Source organism: Hesperophylax consimilis, chromosome 15, assembly GCF_061612785.1.
Source record: "Hesperophylax consimilis isolate HC1 chromosome 15, BYU_Hcon_1.0, whole genome shotgun sequence".
Classification (NCBI taxonomy): Eukaryota; Metazoa; Arthropoda; class Insecta; order Trichoptera; family Limnephilidae; genus Hesperophylax; species Hesperophylax consimilis.
This window is the reverse complement of record NC_142850.1, coordinates 34,233,507-34,259,953: the sequence shown is the minus strand read 5'-3', so window position 1 is coordinate 34,259,953 and position 26,447 is coordinate 34,233,507. Positions and strand designations below refer to the sequence as shown.

At 36.0% G+C, this 26,447-nt stretch overlaps 1 protein-coding gene across 3 annotated transcripts in view; it reads left to right on the top strand.

Annotated features, from left to right (window-relative positions):
- Positions 1-23,078, top strand: part of puc (dual specificity phosphatase puckered) — a 172,304-nt gene extending 149,226 nt beyond the window's left edge. For all 3 annotated transcript variants that reach the window (XM_089640521.1, XM_089640520.1, XM_089640519.1), the window contains exon 5: positions 20,877-23,078. In XM_089640521.1, coding sequence (XP_089496647.1) covers positions 20,877-21,103 — 227 coding nt within the window. In that variant the 3' untranslated portion in view covers positions 21,104-23,078. The remainder of the gene's footprint in view (positions 1-20,876) is intronic.
- The last annotated feature ends 3,369 nt before the right edge of the window (positions 23,079-26,447 follow it).

The window sequence follows — 26,447 nt, the reverse complement described above, 5'->3', positions numbered from 1 at the left end:
CGTTATTATGTTTATCCTGTCACCGCTTGGGATATAGTGAATAACCAATAACACGTGTCATTATTTTTACGTCCTCGACTTAGTAGCTTTAATTGGACTGCCTGGTTTTCCTAGTGATGCCCGCTCTGTGAATGGGACTGTTTTGTTTAATGGAAGTGGGAAATGCGACTGTGAATTGAACATGTTAATTAGAACGCAGTCGATTGTGATACATTAATGAGGAATGATGGCACTGCATGAATGACTGCACCAGATAAAGTGACAATTGCTCATTTTATCTAACTGCCATTATTAGGTAGAAAGGGTGTAACGCCAAACCGCTCTGTTTTGGCACATTATTTGTTCTATTATGATTATATCTAAATACTCTTCTGTCATTACTCCAATATTTGATTTTCTGTCGTTGAACTTGTGCTATTCATATTATTGGAACTCTACTTGTGCTGTTCATACTATGGGAGCGAAGAAATGTTGCTGCAGGATATTGTGGTTCTTACAAGTCTGTCAGACCCGGAAATATCCTTTGCTCACTTGACCCGCATAAGTGTTGAATGTTTTTCAAGGAAAATGACAACAACCAACCGCGTCAGCTTCAGCCGCTTTGGTGGGCACAGAAAGTGATACAAATGACGTCACTGTAATTTTTCAGTGTTTACATATACGATGATTAATGCACGCAGGGAGGGGAACCCTTTATCTGATACCACGTGGGCCACAGGTGAGCCTTCTGACAGTTAGTCACACACGTGCCTGCTGCGTTTGCCCTCCGTATGCCATAACATTGTGCAAGTGTAGTTCTACTAACCGCTTAAGTGGCTGATGGCTCATAACATAACACCTGCCTGATTATTATATCCACTGGTTGAAGCGAATGGAAAACTTTAGATATGGTTTGGAAAATTACCTAAAACACACTGTAATCGTGACTGTGACTATTAGATGATTAGGTACTGAGCTTAATTGTGATTGTGAGGAAAAATGATGAAGCAAAATTTATTATAAACAAAGAACACGTACTCAATCCAGGAAATCTCTAGTCAGTTGACAGTCGCAGTAAATGTATAGAATATTGTAACGAATTTTGTATTGATGTATTAAATCATTATGTGATTGTTTACACACGTAGCGGATATGAAGGGATTATCGGGAGAATTCAAGACGCGGTAGTGGATGGGTGAAGTAGTCAGGAACGTCCTGGAAAGACATGGCAACTAACTCTGACGCCGTTTCTTTGTGGCTTTATTCCTACAGTGACTGTTTTTGAGTTATCTATGCGGTCGCAGGTCAGATTGTATGAATCAATCTGATTCACTTTGTTCGTGCTGCACCTGACTTAACCGATGTTTCGTGATGGGGTAGCTTTTTAACTCGCAATGAATCATAAAAATAACCGTCGTTCGATTGTTAAAGAGGGGGTTGTAAATTGTAAACAGATACGTGATTAATAAACAGGATACGCTGCTCGCGGCTTTATTGTTTCAGCCCCCCAGTCGGGGGGGAAGTAAAGACTCGCTGTTGTATTATTATATAATATAATCCTGACGCATTTTGGGATAATTGTTATGGTAATGCATGGAGGGTTCCCTTGGATGCAGTTCTGTCACAACTACCCTTATCCCTTCCGCCCCGTCCCGGTTCAACCCTATGATATGTTGCGACTATTCTAGATGACTCATCTGAGAGTTTGGCTGTGGGCCCTTTGTGTAATGAATTTCAATGGGCTTTTATTTGGTGTATGACGCAAACCCCTCTCAAAATAATAAAGGAATATGTGTCACGTCTTCCCCTCGATAACTTTGCATCCAAGTACGTCCATGTAAGTGCGTTGTAATATTTAAACGCAGTCACCATTAGATTATTCTATTAATTGGTAGATAACATGACGTTCTTAGAAGTCTGATGATGGTGGTCGTTGTTATTGTCGATCCTTCAATGGGTATTTCCTATTAGCATCAATCTGTTGTCCCATCTGTGGTATGATAATAGTATCTATCAAATATTCTCTAAAGAGTTTCTCAGTAATTTTATGGACACGAATAAATTTAATTTATTCGTCTCTTTGTCGAGAAAAAACAACTCTTAAACCCGGAAAATTTTATTATCTGGGTACCTAACTGCCTGATTCACACTAACGGTTCTACTACACGAGAATAATTCTAACTTTCTGTAGCCAGTAGAACTTGGGAATTTAGTTAGACTGAAGGAAACGTACGACAGGAACAGTTTATTTTATCTGGACTTAACTGGTTTGTTGATGATAGTATGTTTCACTCTGGAATCAATCTATTCAGCACTATTCTATTATAATAAATTCATTAAACAATATTATGTTTTTCCTTGATGGAATTTCTCCTCGCTATACTACCTCACTGCCAAATAAAGCAAACATTTAAAACAATGCAACCCTGTTTTAGTCAATGTGGGTTTACAATAACGCAAAGTTTTTTTAGTAGTGTAGAGTGAGACGACAATAGATGAGCCTTCATATAAAGAGTAGAGCACGATCATTCAGCCTCTTTGTATACCAGACCTTCATCCATGTTAGACATTCGTCAAATCAAAGAATATATTCAAGTTCTGTTAAAGTCCTATTCAAGTTCTGTTATTAGTACTGGGAAACAACCGATCCATGATGAAATATAATAACTTGAATTTTATCTTTAAATTTGATGAATTGTCAAATTCTGTAAAACAATCTGACTGAACGAAGAAGACTGACGTCCTAATAGAAGAATAAACGTGTTATCATTGAATAATACTGTCATATATCCTAGTTACAAATAAAGCACTAAATAATAGTTGAGTTATGTGAAATAATTCATACAGAATGACATGCTCGTAATCTGATCGTTAATACGGCCAAATTGAATTGAATAATGTTTACTTCTTGGTTCGGAGCAGCTCGTGGTATAATATAAATAATAATTGACATTGGCGATGACGCATGCGCAACGGTTAAACAACAATGAGCTCATAACGGATAAAGCAAATGCGCTACGGGTTCTCTTCTTCCCCTCCCTTTAATGAGCGAGGGGCCCTTCCTTCCAACCAAACCACTCGTCACATCTGTTGCGTCGATTTCATTCAAAATTCAGCTGACTCGAAGTTCTACTATCAATTATTATTGTCGTTAGCGGAAGCTGTTGCCAATTCCTGACAGTTGGTTCCAAATTGATTTGTTGATGTGACTTATTCAAAATAACATGGCTATTTTTAGGACGGGTTGTTTCACAGAATTTGAACAATTCGTCAAATTTCAAAGTTGATTTTCAAGTTCTGCGAAGGTTCTATTCATGATATATTATTATTGGCCAGTTGTTTCCCAAAACTGAAACAATAACAGAACTTGTATAAAACTTTCACAGAACTTGAAAATCATCCTTGAAATTTGATAAATTGTACAAATTCCTTTCTGGTTATTCTGCTGACTATCACAAAAAAGAGTCCTACGAGGACGGACGGAGACTAACGTTACCAATTCTGGAATATTGACGCGGTTATGGAAAGAAAGACATGAAGAGAAAGTATATGAATATTCTTTGATCTAGTTAATTTGCAAAACTAATGAACGGTAATCTATCTCTCTCTAAAAACATTCTAAAAGAATCACCATATCGAGATGGAAGTGCAAAATTGTACATTTTTTATTTGCGTTTCGTCTCGCTTTGAACACATAAGATCTACGTTGACCAGTAGTTGGTTGAAATCTTCTGGATAGCAGCTGCTCGCAACAAGTAACGTTATATGACCATAAATTGTCTCTCTCACCCTTTAAAGACACAGCTTTATTGCATGTTAAACACACGAGGTGTGCACTGTAAATTCATTTGGCATGTCTGTATTCCCGAGGCGGATCTTGTCTTGTCGACTATAGAGTATACAATCTGTAATATGACCAGGTCCGGGCAGACAAGGCGTCTGCCTGTCTGTATCCAACACGTCACCTCCCATGACACTACACTGTCCACAAGTTGGTGTGGCGTAGCAACTAACAACCAAATAAGGAATGTGAATACGTTCTGACTAATTCCATGGGAGAGGTCAGTACTTTTCCCAACGCAACCCGACACCAGATGCTTTAAAACTGGTACGAGCACGTCTTGTGCAATTAAATAATAGAGAGGAGTCACACACTCTTTTGATGTTTTCCGTGACTTACTATCGATAGTAAAGTTACCCTTGAGCTAGAATTAATATAAACACACACTCATTGATTTGATAAACATTGATTAATTAATTTAAGTAAATGCTCATGCCCACACAAATTTAATGATACCTTTCTACTTCCGACATTGCCTTTGTCTCCACAGGTCGGAAAGTACGTTGTCCATGAAGCATTGTCTTCCGAAGTTTTGAATAAATGGCTTAGCTTTGTATACCATCATAAAAACCATTCCATCCTATTATTTTGTCTCTTCCTGCTTATTAGTTATCTATAGCGTAGCTAGGTCACATTACTCCCCCCTTTGAGAGTGGCAAGTATAGGAAGTCTTCAGTTTTAAACGCCCGGGGCTTATTTGTAAGTCCGCCAATCAAATCCACATACAACATTATACAGCCATATAATATGAAATCCATCAAAGCTACACAGCGAAGGTCGCCAATGTTGATACTCGCGAATCGAGACACCTTCATCATTTATTTATTGTGACTCACGAAATTTTAATTGCCTCCTCGTTTCTTTTGAAAGTTTTCCATGCATCATACAGTACGTATCTTAAAGGGCATTTGCGTGCAAATGATAATAACACTAGATTAAATGCACTGTCTATATTTCTGTAGTCCTAATGATAACGAATATAAATAATAATGCCTACTTCAAGAACGCTTGCAAATGAAAGGTTGTCTTTATTATCTATCATTATCTTTATCTTCATTGTTTGATATCATATTAATAATATTGCACACTGCATACTGAAATGCTTAAGTCTAGCTTAAGAATCCACTCGTCAAGTCTGCTTTCCTAATGACTAAATGCTTTCGAACTAAGTTACTTGTACTCTCATTATGAAACTAGATTGGACAGCTGTAGTCTAATGAATAAATTGTACGTCTGCATCAGATGATAGCTTAAAGAGGCTGCGCGCTTACACTCTTGGCTGAGATAGTTGGCCCGTGGTTGTTGGTACTGCCTGCTGCTGCCTACTGCCTGGTGCCTGCTGGTGGTCCGGTGAGTCATGTCGTGGTGCAACGACTGCCTTGCCGCGGGCTAGAAAGCCGCCGACCGGCCTCGAACCGTCCCTCCCATTGTACCTCTATACCCCACCACTTTGCCATCTCACTCAGTCGTGGGGCCAACAACTACGGCTTTAGAATCTGCTCGTTTTCCAAAAAAACGCATCTTCTAACCAAAAAAGGAGTGTTTGTTTCTACCTCGAAATGTCTCATTTCACATTAACAATTCGACTCCTTTAGTTCTTGTTATTATTGGGTTCTTAGATTTGAGCTGATTGTTTTTAATCTGTCGATTGAGCGCTGATAGAAAAGAAACTCGACCTCTTTTATGTATAATTTATATAATTAAGATTAAACAATAACAACCATAGACATATGAATATTAGTAGACCTGCCCTAAGTGATTAAAAGCGTATTATCCCCACTCCCCATACCGGTTCCATCGGAGCCGGCTGTGCTCGCGTATGGCCTCAAGTGAAATTTGAAAACGTGACGTTATCATTCTTGTGCGAACTATGGTCGAGGCATCATCGGTTCATTTTACGAAATAACACGGCAAAATGTTGACTTGTGATATGAAAACTTGTAAAAATAGATGTGAAAAAGAGAATAAACCCAATTGTCGTATTACATTCCATATATAAGCATTATTTTACTTTATTTTAAGCATATTCACATCGTATAATATGAATCAGTTGTTACTATCACATCGAGAAACGTCTGGACGCGAAACACAAAGCTGGTTGATTGCTGGGAAGTAAATTATGAACATTTATAAAAGTGTCTTAACTAAATACTTAAACGAAATATTCGACTCTGAAAATAAAACCGAATTTTTTTGCCGAATTTGGACTTCGCAAATTTGTTCATAACGTGGCGAGTAATTTGCGCTCCCATGTAAAAATGTCTATAAATTCAAAAGCAGATTTTACTTTTAAGAACTAAATGGTGATATTATAATGCGAGATGCCTATTTACTGTCAGATTGATTTATTGACGAATCACAGTCAGCTTTACCCCCTTCGTTCTTCAACAGTTGATTTTACCCCTCGCCATTATCTTCTCGTCTATTAATTTCTATGTCTGTGATAACAACCAATTTTTTGGCCTGAAAAAGAGTCCGAAAAAGTTACTTCTCCGAAACTTGCGGACACTGGCAATCTGACTCCTTAAAAGTAATCTTTATTGTGGATTTAAACGGATTGATTGGACATTAACTTGGAACCCTTTTTGATGGATCACTTTTAACAATTGTGATGGAAAAACACTTATCAAGAAACGTGAATCACAACTCTTGTTTACTTAAATGAACCCAAGATAAACACTGCTTTCAGAATAACAGTTCCACTATCAATTAACTTTTAATGTGTGAATGTCATTTCTTAACCTAATGTTTCTTTTCATTGAATTGATTGAACAAAGCAGCGATGAAAAGGTTGCCTATTCAGGCTGGAGGTGATTCAGAATCTATTTTTCGCTATAGTATAATGTACGAGTATTTAGATGCTGGATTTATGGAGCACTGCGGCTCTCTTCGGTTTCCGGGAATCAGGAAAAGGAGAAGTGCATCATCCGCGGTCCTTTAATCCATACCGACTCTCTTAATGAACTCAACTACTGCGCATTATTTTTGCAATGATCTCATTTTGTATGTGCAACAATCTTGTTCCTTTGAACACAAACAGACTTGTGTCTTCTCAAGACACCAGTTAGTTCAAGGCATTTATTTATCCTTGTATTTTTATGGACTAATCTGGACTGTTCTAGTATTACCACATTGTATCGTAATAATTATCTTTAATGTTTCTACAGGAAATAATAAAAGATATTCCATAACTTCTCTCGTACTCTCCGAGTTCTGACGCACATTGTTTTAAGTGGCTCTACCCTTGCGTCGCAGGTTTTCCAATTTGATGGTTTTACCACCAAATGGCGACTTTTTTTATCAGATCCCTTGCGTCACAGGTTGTCCAATTTGATGGTTTTACCACCAAACGGCGACCTTATCTCAGGTACGAGTCTCTTTGAGCTATCTCATTAATGATTTCACTGCAGTTGATCAGGTGAGGTCAAAGGAAAGAGCAAAAATAATTCTAGAATGAAGAGTTTCCAACATATATATAAAAAAAATTCCAAATGATTGTTTTGAAATTTTGACACAACGTTGCATTCCAATACGCGTGTTTTTATTTATCTATATTATATAGATGTCACCTGTGACCAGTGGCGGTTCGTGACTTTTGAGTGTGACAGAGTGCTAGGTTTTAAAAATTCTACATCATTGATGTCGTTTAGTCCAAAACGATTTTTTTTATGAAGATGTTTAGGAAATTTCAGTATGGCCGTACAGATTTTTTGAAAATATTCATACAAAAAACCGAATTTTCGACAAAAAACCTACAACAACATCAATAATGCCATATATTGTACTGTGACAGGATTTTTTTTTAAACAGCGACATCTGTTGGACGTAAAAGCAACACGCGCTATTGTTTCTCATCTGCATAGACACACACTGATCCACAACAACGCTTGGCGGGGTATGGCTAGTTTTTCAATAAAAGTGACTTGAGTACAGCAAGTTTAGCACGGCCATCCTTATCAGCGTACGAAGTAGAACGCGGCTGCAGTTCAGCAATAAAACCCGTGCACGTTTTGTTAACTGCATTTCACTGTACAGTCTTCAGCACCTGAATTTACACGCGCTGACTGTTCATGTTTTTACTACCCGTAGTAATGTTTTACATTTTAAACTACTACTGTATCCAATTGTCATTGATTTGACGCATTTGTACCAATGCTTAGTTCTGCCTTGCGTGGTGTAATATTTTCGAGGTAATTTATTCATCTGCTCGGTTCAATCATAGAACCACGTGACATCACTCGGTCGTCAGCTACTTTCTCGTTACAGAGCTCTGCTGTTTGTCAATCTTCTTCACTTCCGATGGATCGTGTAGGAAGTGGTAGGAGCTAGAAGCGCCTCTGTAGGAGGTTGAAACCTACTTTTCATTATTTTGTCGGATAAATAATCTTGGCAGACGTGAGAAGCGATAGTTCATTGAACCGCTGTCTACACGAACTGCGGGTATCCATATTATTATCGGTGCATCTTTTGTTGTCGTTACCTAATGCATCCGCAGGTTGTGAAAGTTTTTCTCACTGCCATGACATCTACCTTACCACCGTATTTAAACCGCTGTAAAATTAGCACATAACGGTTTTTATCACGACAACTTTCAACCGCTGCTGATAAAACTAGTATCTTACGTTTGAAGGAAGTGACTGTAAGTTATTGTGGAAACATGAATGTGTTCATTTCCCAACACTTGTTTACGCCAAGCGAGGCGCCGCGACGGGGCAACTATCAACTATCGGAGAATGTATTATGTATCGACATTATTTAGTAATTGATTAAGATCAACTAGAGGAGCTGACGTACTGATTCAATGATTCATGTTGTTGTGAAAAGTACGGTTCAAGTTATATGGCGCTGTGCAATAGCGCACGCGGAGTCGTGATGTCTCGTGAATGCGTTTCAACATCCGTGACTTCCAAATAAGGACTTATTTGTCCCAAATGTCTTTTACAGCACCGGGGAGAGTATGAGAGTTCCACTTCCTGCATCTGCCGCTAAACCGGAACAGTTTATTCGAGGTCGGTGTTCTGTGTTCATTCTTATCTCCGTCATTTATTCCCCCCAAGGCGGCGACGGATTTCATGAACGTAAAAAGTATATCTCTCTCTCTCTCACAAGCCGGTCTCTCGAAGTCCAGAAAAATTCACGAGGAAATGGAGTCAGCCAGTTACTCTCACCTTGCGAAACTCCCCGAAGGCACGGCTACAGCTAATCGTGTAATCAAAAGTCCTCGGTTTATTACCAGACCAGACTCTAAATAAATTAGTCCCCGTGAACCGCTCTCGGGTATTGCGGAAGTAGGAAACCATTTTTTATTTTATTTGTATCCAATTTATCTCTCTAGCTTTTGGAACTTTTCCTGAACTGTGTATGTGCAAATCGATTAACTACCGTTTCCGAATGTAAAGGTCGAACATCCAATGTCAATATATCGAGTGCGAAATTAAAGTGCGACTAAATGTGTGCATCGTTTTCACTCTCGTAACGAGAGTATTTTTATAAATTTGACTGAGAGTCAGATGCTTTGGAAACGCAGACGTGAGATTTAAAAATAAACCCAAACGTTTTCGCGAGAACAAACTGTTATTCTGGTGGCGGTATTTGGGGCACTATAAAGTGCGTGTCTGCAGTGAATCACCAGCGACTGCTTTTGTCACATAAGAAGTTTCCCGTGGCTTCTGTCCAACCAGCCCCAGTCACCAGAGATGGCTGTGGTCAGACTTACTGGGTTTCTTTAGTTTCGAAATACACACAGCAGATATTAATATGGAAATCGAATGGTGTTACTATTGCCTGGCAAGTGGCAAAGTAAAGCCTTTTAAGAAATATTTAAAAACCCGTTCATGAAGAGTTATTGATGATCAAATCTCTATTTCTCGTATTTTGGCTAGACACTTGTTATATTACTCTGTTGATCCAAATGATTAAATTGCTAAAATATGTATAACTCATACATATTTTATTAGTTGTTGTTCATTGTACATTCGTGAAATATGCCAATATTATTTTTCTGTTCAAACATGCCATCGATCCAAGACATTCTTATTATACAAACAGGCCGTCTTCAGTCAAATATAACACGCAAACATTCAAAGTGTATTTGAACGTCGTGTGTCACCGGCCAAACATTCACACTTTAATAGTTTCTTCACATGTTCAGCATTGGAATGGTCGTCAGTTAGGCTTTGAGGGCTTTCATGCAATTATTTTAGCAGATGCTTCAGAACAACGGTTGTCCAAAGTGTAATATATTCAGGAAGGTGTTATAATCCCAGCCTATGCTATAAATCTAGGTAATTAAAGTCAACCTTTATTTCTTTCTACATCTTAATATTACTGTTAATCTTAGCCGGTGCCCCAAAAGTAAGCTATAATGGCAAACATTCATTTCTTCGGCACTTTTAAAAGGAACCCTATTATTTTGGGAAACCAATCAATGATGCAATATTCAAATTAGTCACATGACCCTTTTTTGCATCTTAGGGATTAAAGTCCACAATGCTCTCACGGTCCCAGAGACGTGGAATACTATATAAACAGGAACAAGCTGTTCCCCTAGGTTCACAATTAACATCACTTGTGCTGCTTACACGCTGCACCTCTACGCATTATTGTCATTGTCATTTAATTAATGTACTTATCATTTAATTAAGTAAATAAGTGTACTTCTATCAAAATAAAGTAATTCAACTAAATCTATAAAGTTGTTATTGTGTGGAATCCATATATTCACCTCAAGATACTTACACACTGGAACTTGTATCACTCCAAGATACTTACACACTTAAACCTGCAGATCTTATATACACATTCTCAGTGTCCAGATCTCCAAATTACACATCAACCACGAAGAGAACTTCTCGACAACCGCTCGCCGTACAGAGTTAAGTTTTTATTTACTGCGCCTCAACCGAGGGTCGTAGCAAATTGGTGTCAGAAGTGGGATTGCAAAGACATTCCCAAAGGATCTTTTGTGACGACGGAAGACTCCTACCTCATCACTTCACCGGAACAACGACGACAAGTCTGGCAGATACTCTCCTCGGAGAAACCCTTTTCGAAGGCAGGGACGGCTCTCCCTGAAATCAACCTAACTCATCGACGTGACCCTGGAGAAGAGAAGAAAACGGCAACAACGTAGATCGCGGAGACAACATCTACGGTGAACTTCAGTTCTTCAAGCAGCCAAGAATCCAATCCTGTCAACTCTAAACCACGAGCATCGAGACCTTCACTTCTACAAGCAGTATGAACTGGCGACTCGTCCTTCTTCTACTGTGAGTCCATAAAAATTTTTGTCCTGTAGAAATTTTTACACTGTATTTTCCCAATTCCCTTATTGACAATTAATGCATTTCTTCTCGCTTATACACCGTGAACCGTGTATTAGTGAAACTCTTATATTTCTTTTTCTTTCTTCAACGCGTAATAATAAATTTCGTAAAATAATTAAAATTTAATAAAAACCTCTTAAATTAATTCGCGTTAAATTCAGTTAATTTCTTTAATAATAATAAATACTTCTCAAAATGAACGATAAACCTACTTCGTCCTCTCAGGAATCCCAGGAAATGACTTTACCATTACCTGTTTTATTTAAATTTATTAAATCTTACGATGGAAACAGAGATAAACTCTGTGCCTTCTTAACTAATTGCGACCGTGCTGTAGTACTAGCTCAGCCTAATCAACAGAATACGCTCCTTTCATATATATTAACTTCATTAGAAGGCCAAGCAGAAGTCATATGTGCCAATCACGTTCTCAATAATTGGTCAGAATTAAAAGATCTATTAAAAAGATCATTCGGTGAACGCAAACATTACGCACACCTACTATTGGAATTGCAAAATTGCAAACAATTTCACAATGAGAACGTATCTCAATATATTTTACGGATAGAAAATTGCATAAAAAGTCTCTTAGTCTCAATTAATCAAAATAATAATAATCCCGCAGAAATGTTAGGCAGAACAGCCAGCATCCAAGAACTCGGTATGCAAACATTTATGTATGGAACTAACCCTTCCATAGCTACAATTTTGAGATCGCGCAATCCGAAAGACCTCAATGAAGCTTTTACAATATCACTAGAGGAAGAGAGAATAAATAAATATCTAAATTCCTCTAAAACTAATAACATTAATAATAAATCATGTACGATTTGCGGTAAATCGGGACATAACAATTTCAATTGTTATAAAAATAAAAATCAAAGCAATAATTCGAACTTTAATACACGTAAGGTTATGTTCGTAAAAAATAATAATAATAATTTTAATAAATCTTATAACCCAAATTCGGGATCAAGTTATAATAATAACTATAATAAAAATTTTAGTCCAAATTCGGGACAAAATTATAATAATAAAATGTGCAGGTACTGTAAAAAACCTGGTCACATAATAGATGAGTGCAGAGTATTAAAATTTAAAAATGAAAATCCAAATCCTAACAACTCTGCAACTCTTAATTCGTCTTCCCTACCAAGGAAAAATGATTCAAAGGTAAATCATTTAAACTCCAGATCTGCAGTAGAATCTCGAGCCGATCTACTGTAAGTCGCGAGCTAGGCTCAAGAGTATTCAAACGTTCCATGTTAACATCTAATAAAAATTATATAAATTATTCGCCATCTCATTCAGATACGTTGCGTCATGTGGTTCTTCAAATACCTACAAATGGTATTATTTTTAAAAGACATTTTCTTGTCGACACAGGAGCAGCCGTATCCCTCATCAAGACTCACTGTCTTGGCGAAGGTACTTCCGTAAATTCGGGCAAAATTATAGAGATTAATGGCATAAGTAGATCGAAAAAATCGATCGAATCTATTGGAATCGTTCAAATTAAATTAAGTTTCGGCAATGAAACTATTATTCATGATCTCCACGCGGTGGATAGTGACTTTTTAAACCTTGGTTATGACGGAATTTTAGGGAACGACTTTTTTGAAAATAAAAATGCGAAAATTGATTATAAAAATAACGTAATACGTATTAACGATTACTCTTTAAAGTTACATATTTCTGATCCTAATGAGCATTTGACTCCTATATTTACCTTATCCCCTAGATCAGAAACTCTTATTAAAATCGATATTTTAAACCCTGAAATTAAAGAAGGGATTATCGACGTAAAAATACCTATTGAAGGTGTATATTTAGCAAATGCTATAACTAAAGTAGATGCGAATAATAAATCGTATTGTACTATTTTGAATTCAACAGACGAATATGTTGACATTAATATCATGAAAATTTACTTAAAACCTATCCCAGAAAATGTTTACCATTTTAATCAAAATTCTAATAATGATGGTAAAAAACGTAAAAAATTAATTCGTGATCAAATTTGTATAGATCATTTAAATTCGGAAGAAATTAATTCCTTATTAGATATTTGCGACAATATTATAATTCTATATTTTATCTCGAAGGCGACAAACTTACAGCAACCGATGCTATTAAACATCGAATCATAACAAATACTCAAAGTCCAATACATACGAAAAATTATAGATACCCTGAAGTACATAAGGAAGAAGTAAATAAACAAATAGATAAAATGTTAGAAGATGGTATTATTCAACCTAGTGTTTCACCATGGTCAGCTCCTATTTGGGTTGTACCAAAGAAAAATGACTCCTCAGGAAAACCTAAATGGAGAATAGTCGTAGACTATAGGAAACTCAACGACGTGTCTGTCGGAGACGCCTTTCCATTACCTCACATTGTAGATATCTTAGATCAATTAGGTCATTGTAGATACTTCACAACACTAGATCTTGTTAGCGGATTTCATCAAATTCCTATGCACGAAGATGATATTCCAAAAACTGCTTTTTCTACTCCCAATGGACATTTTGAATATACACGTATGCCTTTCGGTCTTAAGACTGCCCCAGCAACGTTTCAACGGTTAATGAATAACGCATTAATCGGCTTACAAGGATTATATTGTTTCGTCTATTTAGATGACATTGTCATATACGCAAATTCTATAGAAGATCACTCTAAAAAACTCACAGCTATATTTCAAAGACTTGCCGATAATAATCTGAAGATTCAACCAGATAAGTGTCATTTCATGCGAAAAGAAGTAACTTATTTAGGTCATTTAATTTCAAACGACGGTGTTACTCCTAACCCCGATAAAATCAAGGCAGTGTCTGAATTTCCTATTCCCAGGAATCCTAAAGAAATTAAATCATTCTTAGGTCTAGCTGGTTATTACCGAAGATTTATTGAAAACTTCAGTAAAATTACGAAACCCTTAACTTGTCTTCTAAAGAAAGATATTAAATTTGACTGGAAAAACGAACAGCAAAATGCTTTCGATACATTGAAAGAAAAATTAACTTCTTATCCTATATTACAATATCCAGATTTCACTAGAGATTTCGTTTTAACTACTGACGCCTCAAATTATGCAATAGGTGCAATTTTGAGCCAAGGAAAAGTTGGAGAAGATTTACCAATATCTTATGCGTCCAGAACTTTAAATAAAGCAGAAGGTAATTATAGTACCTCTGAAAAAGAACTTTTAGCCATTGTTTGGGCTGTAGGACATTTCCGTCCTTACCTTTTCGGAAGAAAATTTAAAATTTACACTGATCATAGACCATCAAAATGGTTAATGAATGTTACCAATCCCAGTAGCAAATTGTTACGTTGGCGATTAAAACTCGAAGAATACGAATACGAAATAGAATACAAACCAGGCAGAATAAATTCGAATGCCGATTGTTTGTCTCGTATTCCAATAAACATTGTAACAGAAGATGAAAATTCACCTTCTCAAGATATTATTGATCTTTTAAACGAACCATGTCTCGACGAAATAAATGTCGATGATTTAGAAACTTATCTTAATAATTTACCTACAAATAATTTAGAAATAGATGATACTCTATCACCAATACCTTTAGAAAATAATATAAATAATGATACTTATGAAAATTACGTGAAATTTTATTCTAATAAAAATGAACCAACTATTTTTAGTTTTAATGAACATGATTCATTCTTTATAAATAATATGTCAAAATATATGGCATACCCAACTTCTATCGATCTAGATGATCAAAACCCTTTCTGTGCTGAAATATTATCCAATTGTTCAGACACTGACGAACTTTTAGAAATACCAAAAAATTTATATGGTATTCATGAATCAAAATCAACAGATAATAAGAAAACTTACTTTCATTGCTTTACCAAAACTCATTACTTCGACAAAGCAACTCCTAAAGATATTTTCCTAACACTTAAAAATTTAAGATCTAAACTTATTGAAAAACGTATAACTGAAATTACGTTACCGAACTTCCAAAACTCATTTGATTCCATTCCTTTTATAAAAATAAAGGAAATTATTCAATATCTTTTTAGGAACTTAAAGATTAAAATCAATATTAATCATAATAAAATTATTAACCCTTCAACTTCGCAAATTCCCGTAATATTAAAAGAATGTCACGATAGCCCTATGGCCGGACATCCAGGTTTCTTCAGAACCTACAGTCGGATCAAAGAAAGATACCGATGGGAAAAAATGAAAGATGATATAGAAAATTATGTTAAAAATTGTATCCACTGTCAGAAAAATAAAACTGACAGAAGAGCATATAAAGCTCCAATGGAAACCACTACCACTTCCACGGAAGCTTTTGAAAGAATTGCGGTCGACATAGTCGGACCACTTAATGAAACTGTCAATAATAATAAATACATCGTCACATTTCAAGACGATCTTACAAAGTTTTCTCAAGCTTATGCAGTTAACTCTACGGAAACAGAAACTGTAGCTGATTGCCTCGTTAAATTCTTTTCTCACTATGGAATACCTAAGTCAATCCTCACAGATCAAGGTGTTCAATTTACTAGTAATTTAATGAAACATCTTACCAACCTATTTAAAATAAAACATTTGAAAACTACTGTTTATCACCCACAAACAAATGGAGCACTAGAACGCTCTCATTCTACTTTAAAGGATTATCTTACTCATTATATAGATAGCGACCAAACAAATTGGGACGACTATATCCCTCTAGCTATGTTTTCATATAATACAAGTACTCACTGTACAACTAAATTCACTCCTTACGAACTTGTCTTTGGACATAAACCTATTTTACCAAGCTCTTTAGAAAACCCAGATTCAAACCCAACTTACGAAAGTTATCTTAACCAATTAAAGTATAAATTCGCCATTACCAGATCACTTGCCCGTGAAAGAATCGGACATGCCAAAGAGACATCTAAAAAATATTACGATAGAAATGTATCGAATAATATTTATAAAATTAACGACTTAATATTAATAAAAAATACTAATAAACCCAAATCATTAAGCAAGAAACTTATTCCTAATTGGAAAGGACCGTACAAGATTGTACAGGTTCATAATAATCATAATGTTACCATAAGAATGGAAAATAATTCATTAAAAAGATTCCATGTTAACAGAATTAAGCCATATCGCGCTTTCTCTCCTGTTCCAGGTCCTTCAAGACTATTTTAATACCTTCCCTAGACAAATACGAATTTTAGAAGATAATTATGCTTTAACTAAAAGCACATGTTCCAAATATTTATCATACGTACCTAACGACAATTGCAAAGATCTTTTAAAACCTGTTTTTAATACTATTAAAAAATGTAAAACTAAATATGAATCAATTACACACCTCGTTTCCAACCAACGCACAAAACGCGGTTTAATCGATGGTGTTGGAAAAATATTTAAAGCTGTTTTCGGAACCCTCGACTCCGAAGATGCGCAATATTATGACGATGCGATTGAACGCGTCATGTCAGATGACAAACATATTTATAATCTGATGAAAGAACAATTACAAGTCACTAAATCGACTCTCATAAATTTCAATTCTACCCTTGCTAAACTTAACTATGACGAATATACTATGAATAAAAATATTATAAAAATAAATAACTATTTTAAGGAAGACCACGATAAAATGAATATGCAAGAAATTAAAAATATATTTATCTCGCAAACAAGCTCTTTATTCGAAACAACCGAATACTTTTATGAACAAATTGATTCCTTAATCAATGCTATTTTATTTTCTAAACAAGGAATTTTACATCCAGACATAATTACTCCTCAACAACTTTACTTCGAACTAAACTCTAATATTAAACATTTACCAAGCGGAAAAGAATTCCCCTTAAGTTTAAAACTCGAAAATATTCATTCTTTAATCGATATATCAGATTTAATTGCTTATTATATTGATGATAAACTCATCTTCATAACAAAAATACCTTTAGTAACTTCGCAGGAATACAACCTATTTCATGTAGTTCCTCTACCTGTTCCAAATATTGATATCCCTAATACCTTCTCCTTAATTATTCCTAACCATAAATATTTGGCAATCACAAAGGACAAATCTTTTTATGTGTACCTTGATAATTTTAAGAATAATTGTAAAACTATTACCAATGAAAATTTTGTATGTAAGGATCTAGATGTGTTATCCACTCTCTCCGATCCAATATGCGAGACAATTTTATTGTCTGCTTATATTAGTGAAATACCTAATGAATGTTTTAGTAGGATCATCAAAGGCAACATAATCTTATGGCAGCCTATAAAAAATAATAAATGGATTTTTACTTATTCTCATCCTTCTAAAGTAACTATCGACTGTAAAGATAGAAATAATATTTTTGATATCAAACTATTCCATACTGGAATATTAACTTTAAATTCAAGTTGTAGAGCCTATGCAGGTCTCACACAATTAATTGCAAAAAGTAATCTCATCACAGAATATGTTAATCCTATTCCAACTTTAAACATTGTCGATGACAATTGCTGTAATATGAAAAAATATAATGAAACCTTAAATGAACTTGAACCGATAAACTTAATTAACTTGCAACACGATGACATTAATTTGGCATCTCATAAAATCGATCAATTCAATGACGATCTTAAATCATATAATTCAAAGCCACTCATTATTAAACATTCAACAAAATTTCAAATTGTTATCTATACGTTATCTGCTATGCTAACTATTTTTATTGTTTACAAACTATTGAAATGTTGTAAATTCTTTAGAATAATTAATTCTTACTTTTTAAATAATGACGACGATAATAAATGTTGTGTCAGGATATATAATCAATGTAACAATCCTAGACGATCCACTACAAGGATCCAACCAAGTATGACATTCAGAAATTTAACAAATCTGGAAAACGAAGATGTACCTCTTCAAGAACTATCTTCAAGTGAAAATAATTTGAAGTATAATTACAGCAACTAAACTTAAAAAACCGTTGCTTTCATTTTAAGGGGGGAGATATGTTATAATCCCAGCCTATGCTATAAATCTAGGTAATTAAAGTCAACCTTTATTTCTTTCTACATCTTAATATTACTGTTAATCTTAGCCGGTGCCCCAAAAGTAAGCTATAATGGCAAACATTCATTTCTTCGGCACTTTTAAAAGGAACCCTATTATTTTGGGAAACCAATCAATGATGCAATATTCAAATTAGTCACATGACCCTTTTTTGCATCTTAGGGATTAAAGTCCACAATGCTCTCACGGTCCCAGAGACGTGGAATACTATATAAACAGGAACAAGCTGTTCCCCTAGGTTCACAATTAACATCACTTGTGCTGCTTACACGCTGCACCTCTACGCATTATTGTCATTGTCATTTAATTAATGTACTTATCATTTAATTAAGTAAATAAGTGTACTTCTATCAAAATAAAGTAATTCAACTAAATCTATAAAGTTGTTATTGTGTGGAATCCATATATTCACCTCAAGATACTTACACACTGGAACTTGTATCACTCCAAGATACTTACACACTTAAACCTGCAGATCTTATATACACATTCTCAGTGTCCAGATCTCCAAATTACACATCAACCACGAAGAGAACTTCTCGACAACCGCTCGCCGTACAGAGTTAAGTTTTTATTTACTGCGCCTCAACCGAGGGTCGTAGCAAAGGATATAGTTGAAGTAAGACAAATTTTCAGTTGATCATTATATGATTTTTTTGCATCAGCGAAGCTAAAACAAAATAGCCATTAAAAAATACATTACCTTTGATCCTAGTGTAACGAATACCACATCAACCAAGTTTAATTTTACCTTTGTAGTTTTTTTAACGTCAACATTAATATTCTCTTTATATCGATAGTTGTTTAGGAGTTCTTTGCCGTCGTTAAATGTTAAATTGATCGATTGTTTGATTGTGACGTCGCGGCATGTGTGTCACATAAATATATAAATTGAATCAAGTGTTTGGGCCTCCGCTAACCAATCAAATTAATCGATCGATTGTTGTCGATTCGTTTGTTCGAGCGGAACCCATTGCACTAGAATCCGTAGCAATTCATTTATTATATAAGTAGATATATAATATCAAAACATACTAGTTAAGATAGTTAATTCAATTCATTAAACAAACAAGTGCCGTTTTATCGAGTTTTCCTCGGGGTTCAAATGTTATCCCCATTTTAAATTATTTATGTTCTTGTTCTACAGCATTTTCTTTTTCTCTTTTATTAATTGTTATAAGATTGTAATAGGTATTTATTTTTATTAAATTTTATTATTCAGTTATTCATAAACCATTTTAAACGTTATATTTATAAAAAACATAATTTCTTTTTACTTCTTGAGCACCGAGTTTTGATAGACGATCGTTGTGTAACTCCCCCAGTTAGTGCATGTTTCGAAACCTCTGTGTATTGTTATATAATCAGTTGTTCTGTTGTTCGGTTCTACTGATATACGAGAATAGCGTATTGTTTTAACGGAGGTACTTTTTTATTTTGTAGCGTTGGCCATCGATACAGTGACTCATCGCGACTTGTGTTGTTAGGTGCTGCCGCATTATGGACGTCTCTCTATTTTCGTCTGTAAATAATAAATAAAGGTTAGCCTTACATTCCGTATACTGTGGCGTAGTTATTGGCATACAATAATTTAACATCGCGGCAAGACTAATCTTTATTTCAATTGCTTGGTACCTGCTGCCTATCAAGTTATTTCTGTTCGGAACGCAACCTTTCTTTATCGATCGTTGGCCTATTTATTTGATGTCATATCATTTATTAAATCTTAGTTATTTCTGTTCTTAACCTAAATATTGTCTTATCATTTTGTTTTCGAATTGAAAACTTAACGACCTTATTCCCTATTGGGCTGATAACGGTTTCCGCTGCTTTATGTCAAAATTGAGCTGTTACTGTGGACTAGATCGGTTATTTAGATATTTCTATCTTCAACTCCGGTCTGAGGTCAACGATTGGGTATTTCCTGACTCGATAGCATCTCCGGTTCCGGTATTTAAGCTAACACAGCATCAATAAAGGCTATATCTAAAAACGTTTCCAATCCACGTTTGTGTACGGTTATCTTTGTTATTTCTTCCGCTCTGCTCACCTCAGTTCTCGACTCGCAGCATCGCTGGTACATTTTCGTGCGTCATCTGACTCATATCAAGGTGTTTGCAACACACAATACAATATTTTGTTCGCGGGATTGAAATCTACGTAGATCTCACCTTTGTCGCTCTTATCTCCCGGTGCGCACACACCAAATATTAATCTACCTACAAGGTAACCGGTGATTCTCTTGACGCAAGTTTGCGATGACGTAATGGAGGTGATTCTAATTGAATCGGGCAGATTTAATCGCGTACCAGGTCTGCTGGTTAGTTTCAGCTACGCAGTTCTATCGTATTCGCTTTACGCTATGTTGTTTATAATATATTTTATTGAGCTAGCTTCGAAATGTGCTTATTCATTCGCTGTCTGTAAACAGCCCGTCTGCGGCGATTTATTGGCAAATTTTAAAATAGTGTTCCAGGAATCATAGTTTCTTTTGATATATTCGGTAAAACCGTAAAAAAATTCCCGGTGCTTTTCTTTTTATATTTCGACGTGTATTTGTGGTGTTGTTGATATTCTCTTTCTAAAATGATTCTCCGATATGTTGTTCAGCATTTAGAGTTTGAATTTTAGCTGATTGTTGTTTTCTTTGTATTGCAGAAAGCGCTCGGACGTCAGGGACGCGCGTGCTGGTGCACTGCCAGGCCGGCATCTCGCGCAGCGCCACCATCGCCATCGCGTACCTCATGCGCCACCGGCACATGTCCATGGGCGAGGCCTACAAGCTGGTGAAGGCCGCGCGACCCATCATCTCGCCCAACCTCAACTTCATGGGGCAGCTGTACGAGCTGGAACAGGCGCTCAAGGGCGAGCGCGGCTCATCGTGAGCTACACTATACCCTGTGTACTGTACTGTCTGTACTGTACTACACACTCCTGCGCTGCTCTGCACTCCTGGCAGCCAAACGCGACGCGTCCCGAGAAGTTCCTCATCGCGAGGAGACACAGTCTGTCATTATTTATTTATTGTCAATAGCATTAAGGTATGAAACACACCCTGAACTGATTGTAAAGTACTTTTAAGCATTAGTTATTTATGTTGTATAAAGTCCTTAGGAAGTTGTACGGGTTTGAATGATTAATCTAGGCGTATTATGTTTTATTAGTCTTGTACAAACAAAATTCTGTTGTAAAATGATTACACGTTGTACTTCCTTACTGAGTGTACTTTTTGTTCTTGATTATATTTATTGTTATAACTATATGTTTCTGGAATAAGTGTGCTTTCGTCTGTTTGTGAAATTTGTCAGTCGCACTCTGCATTGTACTGTGCGTGTGCGCTGAACTGGATTGAGATATGCGAGAGAGGCAGCGATGGAGTAAGTTGGATAGGGTTTCTCCGTACCCGTACCTACACAACCTAAACTACTTGTGATCTGTACCTTAAGCCATATCCAACTCGCCTTGTCGCAGTATGATAGTGTGTGAAGTTTGCTAGATTAAGTTAGATTATAGAAAAGCACTTACCAAGTCTTCGACCTCCGATATTGGGGTGAAGCAGATTCTAGTCGTGTCGAGATCCCGGGCTGTGTTGATCATTCGTAAGAAAATGCGAGAAATCTATTTGTAACAATAATAGCGTACGTGGAAAATGATGATTTTTCGCCGATCATTTCTAGTATAAGTAAGATAATGATATAATAAAGTATCATTAACTGATACTATATCTGTACTATCACAAATCGTGAGCCATATCATATAGCCTTTATGATACTGGGATAATATTATATTGTATTCTTGTTGTTACTCTCTTAGATGAGTCACTTATTAACAAATGACTTGTGTCTTATCTGTCAAACTGAAGTCGGCTTAACAATAATCAAACTAGCTTTATTTACATGTACCGAGAGAGGCGCGATTGCTATTTATAGTGCACGTTCAAATGCCAAACGATTGTTAGAAATGCCTTTTAAATAGATGCCAGAAATTGCCTTGATATCCTGAATTGTATAGTCGTAATTAATAATATTCTTGGCTTCAACGACATATCAGCTACTAAATATTTAAATTAAAATCCAAACTACATCATTTTTACCATCAAAATATTATTCAATAATAATTTAGTTCTTATGTTTGGTTTGGAACTCGGGACCACTTGGTTTATTGAAAATAAAATATATATACATTTCAAATCTTTCACAAAGCGAGGCATATAAAATAATAACATAAATAAGCTTGTGTTTGTAATTTTGAGAATTAGCTGACCAAGTACGAGAAACAATCACAGCCAACTGATATAATAATGTACTGTAACTCTTAAGTGTAGGGAATTGTATAATTTCAAGTAAATCCTGAATAATGATTAATGATTAATGTTAGCTAAAGTTGTAGATAGTTTTTTAGGTTATTATTTCTTAGTTTAGTGGCAGGTGGGTTTTTGTTTGGCTGCTTATAAATGTCCACCAAGTTCTAAAAATACAAGAGACATCTCGTTGGATGGTGAACGCCGAATATGTATTGTATTATAATATGTCCTACCCAAAATACAAGAGACATCTCGTTGGATGGTGAACGCCGAATATGTATTGTATTATAATATGTCCTACCCAAAATACAAGAGACATCTCGTTGGATGGTGAACGCCGAATATGTATTGTATTATATTATGTCCTACCCAAAATACAAGAGACATCTCGTTGGATGATGAATGTCGAATATGTATTGTATTATATTATAATTTGTCAAACTCAAAATTTCACTAAAAAGAAGACAAGAAACAAATGATTACCTGTTAAATGCCACACTGACTTTTCACATGTGCCTCTTTATTTGTTAAATTAACTTTATTTACATGTAAATAAATATTATTATTTACATGATCCTTGTATTTCATTTATTTATTCCTTATAAATTATAAAGTGTCCCGTTTTAACATACCAGTGTCTTTTTGATAAAAAGGAAGGAGTGTACCTGGGTTTTGTTGTACGAGGGAGGAAACAACAGAGGCCGGCAAATCGTTCCAAGGCCGAGCCGGGTAGGAACGACCCTAGTATATCAAAAACACGTGTACACAGGGTTCTTAGTGAGATGTTCACGAAACACTTTAATGGTACGTATACATTTGCGAACTGAAACGCGGACCGAGCCACGTATAACGAGAAAGGAATAAGTTGAGGTTCAGTTCGTTAGTTCGGCTCGCGTATGTATACGTAGCGTAATATGTGCATTATTTGCAGTACACATCATTTTTGTCGTTGGGCGTGTTCCCCGATTAATGACGCATTACCTCGGAGCATCTTCCACTGAAATACCAGTAGAACAAGGACAGCATTCCCACCCACGCCTGTACTCTAAAGATTGAAATCCGTTTAAGATAGTAGAATCAAACGGACCGCCCGTTGGCCCAGAGGTGGCTGCCAAACCTGCGATTTGTGCTTGAGATGTATTTGTATTTGATGTGTGTACTATCTGCAGTATCTGCGGACCATGTATCTACAGTACGACCAACTTCTGAGAGGCTAACTTAACTCTGGCTTCGATGGAGCTCCGTGCCTGAGCTAATCTCTTAGCATATCAATGGACTTGTTGGGAAGATTGATTTTGTTGAAGGAGACTATATTGACATTTCAACACCTTTTAGACATAATTGGGTATTAGAAACATTAAATTCGATGATGTTATTCTCACTCTAAGAGGAAACCCTCTCGGGGAAACCGTTTCTCCGTTTGTCCTTAGATTTTGAGGGCCAAACAAAACGCTATCATGGACTGTACTGCCATCTGCGTAACAACGAATTGGTGCACACGACAAAAGTATGAATCTCAACCTATCCCTATAGGACGCCAGCATTAATTGCATGTGCGGAAGAGGTGAAACCATCAGCAACCGTCCAACCATCCACATACACAAGGATACGGAAAGTCCGTAAGAAGGCAATTTGTTGACTAGTCTTCGGTGTCCTTCAAACCCGGTCAAAGGCCTAGAAAATGTCCGATTCAATCGTTTGGGTCTCGCCATAACATTCATTCATAACCGTCCTTAACATGTCTCACATACGTAAGAAGATCATCGCACGAGCAGTTATTGGTTATTTTTATGCATAAAGCCTAAGACACACAAGTGACCTATGCAGCTTATAAGTTGAGGTGTTTACTATCTTTCTCGGGTTCGATCAATTGGGGAACTGCCGCGGAATGTCATTTCTTTGTATGGGATCTGCCCCCTTAGCAGATGACAGGCGCGTGATCATGGCGCTCTGTAAATTTATCTGACCTACGGCAGGAGAAGGGGTCACATCATTTTCAAATATCGCCTGGCTAGCATATCATGGCGGCGTATCATCGACGCCACGCCCACACTTATAACAGATCATCTGTCAGATTTAACAGGTCAGTATGGGATTGAATGGCGAGCGATATGGTGTTATGATGATATAGAGTAATGTGTCTCCACCCTAAAAATCCCTAGCCACACATTGCTAGTATCTACAAAATAAAGACAACCGTTAACACTGTTGATAAAAGACCCACAGTCAATTGTGTGTTCGGTAATGCAACATACACGGGGAAGATAAGATAAGGGATGTTCTATTATTCCTCCCCTATCCCGGGGAAGGACGGAAACTGCCGAGTGCGGGCTGTGGAGTGCGGTGTGCAGCCACTGTGACACAGATTGGGCAGCCTGGACACGTGTCAGTGTCAGTTCCACGTGTGGAGGGGTTAGGGGGATCCCACGATGCATTATTTGTATGATTCACTTATTACTTATCAGTTTACCACCCTTGCCTGTTTATATTCCCCGGATACAATTGACTAGAACAGTGCTATGCAACCAGCGGGCCGTGTCGTATTGATTCTGAATTAAACAAATGGACGTACTTAGGTAATAGGTAGGTATGTATATTATCCTATTTTTATCTACCAAGAACTTAACTCTTTTCACAAATTAAAGACTTAGACATCACTTTTCAATCAAATATTTATTTTGTTAACCACTTAACGGAAATCTCTAACAAGAGCTATCAAATGTTTAGATTTATTACTAGGTTAACTAGAAATTTCAACAATATTAAGTTAGTGTATTAAACTGATATATTTTGCTTTTGTTAAAAGTCAACTTAAGTACGATTCTCCCGTCTGGAACCCACATTACAATATTCATGTACAAGCTATTGAAATAATACAAGTTTTAAAATGGGTATTCCGGCAATGTTGAACTTTTCGGACAAATCTTGACAGTTCACTGATTTCGTATTTCTACATAAAATTCTAAATTTTGCATATGATAGTCTTAAACTTTTGGATTCCACTACGTACCTAAAACTAGAAGTCGACTAACTACCATTCGTACCATACGAGTATATAATATATTCCTCATTGCCCAGAATAATTATGGAAGGAAATAATTATACCGAGTTGGACAGAAGGACGAATTATACAGAGTTGGTGGACATCTCTAATTTATCACTTAATAAATACAAAAGATTGTTACTGAGACAGTTTAGTTAGGTGTAGTAAATATGTTCTGTATAATTTTTATTATTCCTATAATGTAAAAGCCTCTAAAAAGTGCGTTAATAAACAAATAAGCTTAAAAATAATATAAATTAAAAACCTGAAAAATAATATAAATTAAAGAAAAGAATAGTAGGTATCAACCACAGACATAGGAATTAATAGACGAGAAGATAATGGCGAGGGGTAAAATCAACTGTTGAAGAACGAAGGGAGTAAGGCTGACTGTGATTCGTAAATAAATCAATCTGACAGTAAATAGGCATCTCGCATTATAATATCACCATTTACTTCTTAAAAGTAAAACCTGCTTTTGAATGAATAGACATTTTTACATGGGAGCGCAAATTACTCGCCACGTTATGAACAAATTTGCAAAGTCCAAATTCGGCAAAAAAATTCGGTTCTATTTTCAGAGTCGAATATTTCGTTTAAGTATTTAGTTAAGACACTTTTATAAATGTTCATAATTTACTTCCCAGCAACCAACCAGCTTTGTGTTTCGCGTCCAGACGTTTCTCGATGTGATAGTATATGTTTCTAAAACTGATCTATATTATACGATGTGAATATGCTTAAAATAAAGTAAAATAATGCTTATATATGGAATGTAATACGACAATTGGGTTTATTCTCTTTTTCACATCTTTTTTTACAATTTTTCATAGTACAAGTCAACATTTTGCTGTGTTATTTCGTAAAATGAACCGATGATGCC